Source organism: Nicotiana tomentosiformis, chromosome 1 (genome assembly GCF_000390325.3).
Source record: "Nicotiana tomentosiformis chromosome 1, ASM39032v3, whole genome shotgun sequence".
NCBI lineage: Eukaryota > Viridiplantae > Streptophyta > Magnoliopsida > Solanales > Solanaceae > Nicotiana > Nicotiana tomentosiformis.
In genome coordinates this window covers 145654757-145664761 of record NC_090812.1, presented here as the reverse complement: position 1 = coordinate 145664761, position 10005 = coordinate 145654757, and the positions used below count along the sequence as shown (strand labels likewise).

Sequence of the window (10005 nt, the reverse complement as noted above, 5' to 3'; positions counted from 1 at the left end):
GTGTAGTTTCCACTTTATTCGGACAATGTTGCATTTCTTTCAGAACCTTGTATTTAGTTAGATTTAGAAGCTCATGTACTTGTGACACCAAATCTTGGGGTGTTAGTTGTTGGTTTTAGAACTTTATTATGTTATCACCGAGCTCTGTTTACGGTATGTTATTGATCAGTTGTAAGATGTTTATTTTTTTTCGTATTCTTTATTGTGTTGGCTTGCCTAGAGAGCAGTATTAGGCCCCATCATGACTCTGATTGGCTGGGATTTGGGTTGTGATAGCTATTTCATAGATTTACTATAAATTTACTCACGACAAATAGCAATCACGGTAAGAATGTACTTTCAAAGATTCAAGCTGCACAACTGAAGAATCTGATTGAAGAAGAAGTTTCTAGTTGTTTAGGTCTTGATTCATTATTCTTTAATTGTAACTTATTCTGTTTTTGAGAAGTGTATTTGTAGGTAAACAATTATTAGAATTTGTTTTGAAGTACTAGGCTAGAGCTTATAGTCTATGAGAGCTATAAGAGGCAGCTACAATTGGGTTGATTGTAGGGGCTAAAATACTAGAGTTCATAGTCCTTTGGTTTCGCGAAAATTGAGCAAGACACCGTTCACCTTCTCTCGTGTCTAGGTGGACTATAAAATAACAAAGTGCTTACAAACCAAAAAACCTTAAAAGCACAAAACACCATTTTAAGATGAACAAAGTAAAGGCAAAAGTAAAATAGAACCGAAGGCTGATACATTGACAAAGAGCTACAGCAACATGGTCAACATACTACTACTTCGACAATGATCTTTGAACTCTTCTCAGCAAACGAAGTAGAGTGACCAAATCACTGGTGATGTATAATCAACTTATCAGCCACTAAGCCGATACCTGCTTTCTCCCTATAATCAAAGGTTTCCAAAGAGAAAAATGCATCCACAGAGGTCCCAGGAATGAACAAGTTCGCTAGTTCCGTGGAGTCAAAATTACTAGACTCAACTCTTTGGAAGGTGGAAGATTCATTCTGATATCTCTCTATCTGCGTCCTCCAGTGAACAGTGTTACCATCCACTCTAGCTTTCAATCTGCAAAATAAGCAATCAGAAAGTGAAGTATGATCAAATGAAACATAAAAACATGGTAAAAGCCTATAATGTTCCAGATATGAGCTCAAAGAACAGAAAGATGGGGCTGTGGAAAAAATTATGCAGTCGAGAGACCCTTTGGGCATGGTATTGATAATGTAGATGAAAGGAACTGAACAGTGAAATCATATCATATAAAGGAAACTTTAGAGATGAACTTCACATGTCAAAGAACTACATTTGTTAGTAACTACCAAATCAGCAGCATGTAATTGTCTCTTAGTGGAGATCTGAATTGAAGTTATCTTTCCTGATGAAGAAATGTTCAGTAACTTACCGCAATCGAACGCTCTGATAATCTCTGTTAACCACAGGAAGCCATTCTGAGTCACCACCGCAATCCTTGTATCTCTGCTCAACAAGAATATCACACTCATCCAGAACTTCACATAAACGCCGAGAAGCAGCCACCACAAAAGTGAGTCGACGATTAGCATCATCAAACTTTCTAATTTCTAACTGCACCTTGAGGCGACTACAATGCAGCTTCAAATCAATGTCATTGTGCATAATACGTATTCTTGGGTTTCCATCATAAAAGAAGGCAGGGATTGCAAAAGTAGAAGGTATAGAAACTTCATTAGGAGAAATCCATGAACTTTGAAGTACTTCAGGAAAAATAGACTCCTGCACATAAACCAAAATATATAGCTCCGCAGACTAAAGTAATGTTCATGTAGTAACTAGTAAGGACACTAGCATCAGAAGACCGTTATATATGACTGATTCAACCAACAATTCAGGTGTCCAGATTCATTTTTTCAAATTATGACTTTTTTCCCTATGAAAGGAACTTCATCTAAAATAGGTTACTTCCGTCTTAATGATTCTCAACTTAAGCAGTTAAGTAAATACACGACAACACTTTTGATCGTATAAATCTTCTAGTTAACAGTATAAAAATCCAAAGGAAGTCAGCTCCAATATATTACAATTAGGATATGCCACACAGCACAAGACTACACCCTGTGGAAATACTATTTGTTGACAGTTTACACATACAAAATAAATGATCATTCACTTCCATATATAAGATCAGATAATGTGTTGTAGTTATATGGGCCATGCATAATTTGTCATGGAGTGAATCAGGCAGGGAAATATTCCAGTCCTTAATCCTATGTGGAGGGTGCAGGGGAAAATTATTCCATAGGATGATAGATTCAGTTACCCCTGCTTCAGTTCTCCCCTCTCCCGCACAGGGGCGTATCTAGGCTTTGGTGTATGGGATCACGTGAACCTATACTCATCTTCCTAAACCATGTATAATAATGTTATACTTCTTCAAAATTACATAAATATATGTGTGTGCACTCATACTCAAAGACTCCTGTAGTGTAATAATTATTGGGCGTGCCTCTACGAGTAAAATTAGGGGTTCAAATGTCACTTCATACTGTCTTGTTTTCGGCACAGAGCATAGATATATACGTGAAAATCATTAAAAAATTAGATAAGATATAATTTTGAACCTGTAATATTAAAGTGTAGTGAGTTCATGGTAAAAGACTAAAGTTAAACACGTCAAATGTAAATTCTAGATTCACCTCTTCATAATAGTGCACTCATTCTCTTAAAATCCTGGATCCGCCTCTGCTCCCGCACCGACACCACCCACTGACCTCACTACCCACAATATGTACGTACATACAGACATGACTTCATATTATGTATTCTCAGACTGATTATTTGATATGCTCAAGTATAGACTGATTATTTTGTTTCCATTTTGCTGAGTGCAACCTTACTAATTACTGCATTCGTGTGTCGAGAACTTTGACGTATAAATAACAAGCTTTTGATACATTTACGCACAAGATATTTTTGCGTCTACGATTTAATCTCATCTCAGACTTCATCTTTAACCAAAATCAACATCTATCAAACTAGACTGAAGATAGAAAACGAGAAGGTTTGGCCCATAAACTCTCACTATCACAATCTGAAGTATAGAGCACCAGAACCAATCAACCCCTTAGTCAGAAACTTGGACAAGAACACTATTATAAAAATTACTATATATTTATATTTACAGATGACCATTTGAAGGTGAACTAGATGTAGTCATCTCTTTTACCCAGATGGATAAGAGAGGTATATAATTCATTTAGATAATGGGGATCACGATTCAGATCCCATTGGAGCTTTTCAAATAATAGACATCCAATCTAGACAAATTCCCTATCAAGATATTTAAGGCCGCCCACTTGTTCAAAGAATTAGTGAATCAATATGAATCAACAAGAGGTTATTTTAAAAACTAAAAACTCGGGATCTTAAGAAACTGAAATGATATTAAAATAAAAAGCATATCAAATAGGGATAGAATATTCAGTGGTAAAAATTTCAATGTCATATGAGTGAGAGAGCTGTCTGCGGAAAAAAAAAGCCAATCATAGAACTGAAATAGAGCAAAACAGTAGTTATACTTACCAAGAATAAAACAGTTCCACAGTGCTTGAGAACTTCAAGATTCATTCGGACATCAGGCAAACACCTGAAAGTGTCAAGAGAATTTTAACGGAGGTATCACAACAGAGAGGAAGAGAAAAAGGCAAATGACATTTTTTTGGACATTCTCTCACAGGAGAAGAGAAAAAGAAGCTAGTCACACTGTCATGCCAGCAAAGTGCAAATGCTACATCAAAGAAGTTGCAAGTTCTCAGACAAGCAAGTTCAGAAAAGAGGATCGCATAGGGGGAAAGAAATCACTTAATTTAAGGAAGACACAAGAAACGGAGAATTAATTGTTTCGCTGCAAAAGATTAAGAAGTCACTTAATTGATCCCTCCGCTAAAAGAAAAGCTCTGATCTAATAATCTACTTATTCGTAATGCAAATTAATATCCATACTTACCTGTGTGGTTGCTCTTCAAACCGAAAATAAGCTGCGAGAGTAGACAACTGCCAGAAACATTATCACTCAAATAGTATCAGAATTTCTGGATGAGAGGAAGACTAATATGAATACTGCGACATTTTAGATACATAAGGATGCGACTTTTACTGTTTATGGAAGATAGATCTGTGCACCAACTAGGTGATTCATCTGAGCCAGCCTTGACAGTTTCTAGACAAATCATCCATGAAGTTGCATTGAGCTAATATACAATGTCTTTCTCAAGTATAGCTAACCTAGTTAATCAAGAAGATAAAATAAATCTGTATAGCCCATGGTTATTTTTCTTTCCTTGTCCTTAAACTTAACATATCCGCTATATATAACACTAACTAAACTTATAGCAGTGTAATCCACTAGATAGTTGCTACTTCCCACTAGCACAAGTACAGAGTAACTTTGTCGACCAAGTTCCGTTTGTCACTGCTGTGCTTTGGAGCCTGGTCTTCCTGTTCCATTCCATTTTAATTCACTGACCGCTATGCTACACAATTGGGTGCAAAAGTCTTGCAACTATAGTCAGGATTTTAAACTTTATAGACTTTTCAGGGGAGTTTCTAATTCTTTAACTGCATAAATTTATGCCTTCGATTCAGAGTCATCATCCAGGGAAAAACATATGGAAAGAAAAACAAATAAAGACTAAATACTTTGGTGACTGTATTTAGCTGAAAGAAGCTGGTTTTTCTAATGGAGGTGCTATCTAACATCCAATTGACAACCAGATGTACTCGAAAATTTAAAATATTTTTCTGGAAAATGTTTTCCCTTCTCTTGATAGGGAAAACATTTTTGGAGTAAAATGAGTTTATAAGGAAAATGTTTTCCAAAATATTTAAGCTAATCAAACACCCTATGTCACTAATCATTTGCAAATCTTGTAGACAATATTCACCAAGTTAAGGATACCTTCATATCACCAGCTCTCTTTCCAAACCATTCTGTTAACAATGGATACGAATCAATCAATTGCCTATATCTTGGTGCTCGCCAACCAATTTCAGCAAACTCCTCCTTAATAAGAGGACAATCGAAGTCCTTAATATTGTGTCCAGCCCATATTCGCGCTATGTCAATAGGGACACACGCATCACACAAAATGGAATTCAACACAACTAAAATACAAAGAGGTGGTCTTTTATAGCATACATTTATTAAATATTATACGCCAAATATGGTTTTCATGCTTTCACTTGATGATAGAAATAACATACGCATATATATATATATATATATATATAGAGAGAGAGAGAGAGAGAGAGAGAGAGAGAGAGAGAGGGGGGGGGGGGGGGGGGGGGGTGAGGCACAATTTGTTGTTTTTAATATAATTAAATATTATTAATTTTTTTCCCGAGAAAACTACAAACATTCCATTAATTGACCATCATTTCCAGATTACTTACCATGGAGAGTAATGCGACCCCGAAAATTCGACATTTCGAGTCATTCATATTTTCTGATCAATTCAAACATAGTTCAATTACTTTAAAGAGATAAAAAATACTCATATCACGTCACTGTTAGTATAATAAATGAAGTTCGGTTACTAACTATACCAATATAATAAGTAAAAGTTCAATGGCCATAAGCCCATAACTAATCCATAATTACTAGGTAGAATGTAAAAGTTGAAAAAAGAAAATGATGGTGCTAACCATTGAGGATTTGGTAGATGTCGTCAGCAACTTCAGGGAAGAGAGGGGCAGAAGCTAGGTCTGCTCTGGTGATGCCATGATGACCCGAGAAAGTATCCGAGAATGATGGGTCAGTGGGTCGGATCAGGGTCGAATAACTGTCAAGCTCAATCAACCTCCTTGGGCATACAAATATGGCTCCGAATTCTAACAGAACCCGATCCTGAAATGTCGTCTCCAAATCAAAGAACACAATTGCCTCCCCTTCTCCGTCAATCTCCATTAATGCAGCTTATCGATCGAGCTTCACAAATTTCTTCACACACACACAAACACACAGACACAATGAGAATATATATAATTTGCTGTGTTGAGGTGGTGTTATGATAATCTCATGTGTATTATAGAGATGCATGTATTATGGAACTAGGTGTAAGCGCGACAATATTTTCCATGGTGGGGCAGTGTAGTAGTGAACTAACTGAAACTTTTTTGCTTTTAGTTAGTAGCTTGGAATTTGAGAGACTGACTTTTTGCATAGTCCTGACTCATCAACTGGTGTACATTGGAAGTTTAGTCGTCTGTTCATGGAATAATGTGGGATTAATCATGTGTTACGTTGGATTTTTGTTTCTGGTGTAATCAATTTCGAAATTAGTTACATATCTCATTTTCGATATTGATTTTAACACATTCGATATAGATTAAAATGATGAAGTGCCCTGCTCCAAAGTATTTTAGAAAGCGAAATAGAGTTCATTTCTTAGATAATCATCCAAAATTATGGACTAAAATTACTTTTCTTTCTTTTGTAACAGAAAAGTCATTCAATTACTCCTATTACACATAAATGATCACTCAATCGAAATTATTAAACTTTTCGATGAAAAATATGACATAACAGTCTACATGGACTTTTTATATTTTTTGAACCTAATAAAATCATTAACACCCAAACCAAAACATAAGAATTTTACCCATATATATACACACCCAAAAACCATTAAAAATAAAAAACAACCACTAAATAAAACCAAACGGTAAAATGCATACCTATTATAAATGCATCTCTCTTCTTCTTTCAAAAATCAAATTTCTTCTTTTTTATAGTTTTATAAAATAATAATGGGTATTTAGACTAAAGACTAGATTGACCTTTCTTCTTCTTTTCTCAATGACCTGTATTTTTCTTTTCGCAGTTTTTCTTTTATTTTATACAAAATAATAATGGGTACCAGATTAAAGACTATAATGAAATCATGAAAAAAATAGAGCTGCTTTTTATAAGAAGAAGAGAGATGCGTTTTAGTATTAGATTAATTATTTAGCAAGTGGATTTTTATTTTTAGCGGGTTAGATTGAGTGTATGAGTAAATTTTCTATGTTTTATTTGGGTTTTAATTATTTTATTTGGTTCAAAAATATTAAAAAATCCATTTGGACTGCTACGTCACATTTGTCCACCGGAAAGTTTGTTAATTCCGATTGAGTGACCATTTATGTGCAATAGGAATAGTTGAGTGATTTTTCCGTTACAAATGAAAGAAAATTGACTTTAACTTATAATTTTGAATAGTTAAATAATCATCTGAGTAAGTTGAAATTATAAATAAAAGTTTATCTAAATTATCTATTGTAAAACTAACCACATGTTTTATGTACACTCAGTTTATCCCATATAGATCCAATTAGCCAACCATTTATCAAAAAAAGTATACTCTTTTAAATAATTTCGCTGCTTTTTAGTCCATGGGGCGGGGGGGGGGGGGGAGGGGGGAGTGTGTAGTGTACTGATGGATACGTTTTCCTTTAGTAGCTTGGAATTTGATTGACTGGCTTTTGCTTAGTCTTGAAGTAGTTTACATCGGAAGCTTAATGTGTTGAAAAGAGTAGTTATGTCATTTAATGGAAGACGCGGCAAGTTCAAAACATAACTTAATGCTGAAGTTGTGTGTTGAACGAAGGAAAGAGTAGCAAGTACATTTCAGGGGTTATGCTGTAAAACTTTAGCGTCAAAAAGTTTTTCTGATTTTTTTTTTCTTTGGTCTTCTGCAAAGTTGAAAGATATTTTTTATTCCAGAGATGGTGCAATGATGTTGATTGAAATATTTTTAACACGTTTGGTAGGAAGTGTTAGAAAAAATAATGCAAGCATTAGCTCTATGCATTACTAATACCTTGTTTGGTATATTTTTTTAACCTGTGTATATATTAGTTATACATCATACTTGGTATTATCTTATGTATAAGTAATGCATAGAAAACCATGGCATTAGTAATACCAAGGCTATTAATGCATGTATTAGTATGGTTAAAGACAAAATTATCCTTAAAATCCCTTAAAACTTGAGAATATCGAGGGCATTTTTGTAAACATCTATTTTTCTTAAAAATTATATTATGCATTATAATTTTAATACACCACACCAAACAGTAGATAAAAAATAATATTTGCATAACTAATGCTTGCATTACTAACCCATGCATTACTAATCCATGCATTACTAATACACCTTATTCCGCACTATTCTTATGCACCTTACCAAACGACCCCTTAGGGTGTAGGAAAATATTTTTTCAATTTTTTCATATTTGGGTGGCTTAAATATTTTTAAAAATATTTTCTTCATAAACTTATTTTTCTATAAATGGCAAAAAATATTTCCCTACCAAAAGAAAAAATATTTTTCAAAATTCTTTTCACCCTTCCCCTTATCTCATATCTCAATTGAAAGAGGAAAAAGCAAAGAGAAAGAATAAATTTGCTCTTAGCCTACCTATTCATCTTTTTCTTTTGTCTCCTTATAACCCCTTCCTTTTGACCTTTTTCTTTATTTTGAATGTAAGGAGAAAGAGTGATATATCAAATCTATTCCTATATTATAAATGGGGATAACCAGACAGCTCATGGTCAGCATGTCTGTCTGGTCCAAAATTATCTCATGGCCTATATTTGCAGCCCAACACGTGTAGCCCAATTTTGATAGCTGTCAACTCACCGTTTGATTTCTCTTACTACATCCGATGAGGATAACCAGACAGCTCATGACCAACATGTCTGCCTGACCCAAAATTATCTCATGGCATATATTTGCAGCCCAACACGCGTAGCCCAATTTTGATAGCGGCCAACTCACCATTTGATTTCTCTTACTACATACGATGGGGATAACCAGGCAGCTCATGGTCAACATGTCTGCCTGTTCTCATGGCCTATATTTGCAGCCCAACACGTGTAGCCCAATTTTGATAGCTGTCAACTCACCGTTTGATTTCTCTTACAACATTCGACACTTGTGAAAAACTTCATCTGCAAAGCCCTCTTCTTCAAAGGCCTTTTCGCTTCATATCTCTCCTCTCTTGCTCAATCCCTCTGTCTATTGGTATTTTCTACTGGGTAATCTTCTTCTCATCTTGTGTTTTTTGTATTGATTTGTTTCAATCCTTGATACTACTTCTGTTCCAGTTTATGTGAACCTATTTCCTTTTTGGTCCGTTCCAAAAAGAGTGACCCTTTTCTAAATTTGGATATAATTTAGCTTAAACTTCCAATTCTATCCTTAATGAGAAGCTTTTATAACCACACAAATACTCTGGACACCTTTTTGACTTGTTTAGGACCACAAATTTCAAAAGTCTTAATTTTTTCTTAAACTCCATGCCTAGTCAAAGAGGTTCACATAAATTGGAACTGAGGGAGTAATATACTACGTAATTGTGTTTTCCCCTGAATAGTGAGGGGATTCCTGCAAACAAAGTGAAATATGTTAATAAATTTTGTTCTCAAGGTGTTTGACAAAATTCTTCAATTAGATTTTCTATTAGATTTCTTATGCATGTTCCTGTCTTTTGTTTTCTCTGGTTTCACTCTTTGGTTTTATTTTGAGTTAGGGCTTTCATGTACTTCTTTAGTGCCCAATGACCAATTAGACAATGTTACAGGAGTTGAAGTTTGGCAGACACACGAATAGGAAATCTCTGCCTGACATTGCAAGAAGTTTCATTAGCTTAAGTGGTGTTTTTTTAGTTTCTTTCCGTCTTCGTTTTAAATTGTCATCAAGATTGATTTTCCTTTGCTTAAGAAATGATTTTGGTATAGTAACAGAGATATTCCAAGGGGCAGTGGTGCAAGGTTCGAAAAATATAGACCCGCTCATCTATCCTTCTTTACTTAAATACTAGGTTATGTACGCCTAATCCACATTTAATGAAAACTCAGTTATTTGCTATTGTTCAAGTTTGGTATTCGTGCGCATTTCCTTCAATTTTATTAATGTGAGTATTTAAAATGTTACTTTGTTAGAGGTGTTGATCTTATAACCTTCTTAATTTAAATGC

The 10005-nt window shown here is 34.7% G+C and overlaps 1 protein-coding gene across 2 annotated transcripts; it reads right to left on the bottom strand.

Moving 5' to 3' along the window:
- Positions 1–691: 691 nt before the first annotated feature.
- Positions 692–6052, bottom strand: LOC104085189 (protein NEN4-like). Of its 2 annotated transcripts, none has more exons than XM_009589169.4 (6): positions 5689–6052; positions 5437–5489; positions 3992–4038; positions 3568–3631; positions 1412–1761; positions 692–1074 (listed from the first exon to the last, which is right to left on the bottom strand). In XM_009589169.4, the coding sequence occupies exons 1-6, from the start codon at positions 5948–5950 to the stop codon at positions 837–839; spliced, it is 1014 nt and encodes a 337-aa protein (XP_009587464.1). In that variant the 5' UTR covers positions 5951–6052; the 3' UTR covers positions 692–836. The 2 variants fall into 2 exon arrangements, with proteins under 2 accessions (XP_009587464.1, XP_009587463.1); XM_009589168.4 differs by lacking the exon at positions 5437–5489 and adding an exon at positions 4943–5100.
- Positions 6053–10005: the final 3953 nt, after the last annotated feature.

Bases quoted from the DNA above. Each gene is read 5' to 3' on its own strand.
- LOC104085189 (XM_009589168.4), bottom strand. From the start codon at position 5,950: ATGGAGATTGACGGAGAAGGGGAGGCAATTGTGTTCTTTGATTTGGAG. The intron at 3,632-3,991 runs GTAAGTATGGAT...TGACACTTTCAG, and splicing joins TTTGAAGAGCAACCACACAG to GTGTTTGCCTGATGTCCGAA. The intron at 1,762-3,567 runs GTAAGTATAACT...GTTTATGTGCAG, and splicing joins GTGGAACTGTTTTATTCTTG to GAGTCTATTTTTCCTGAAGT.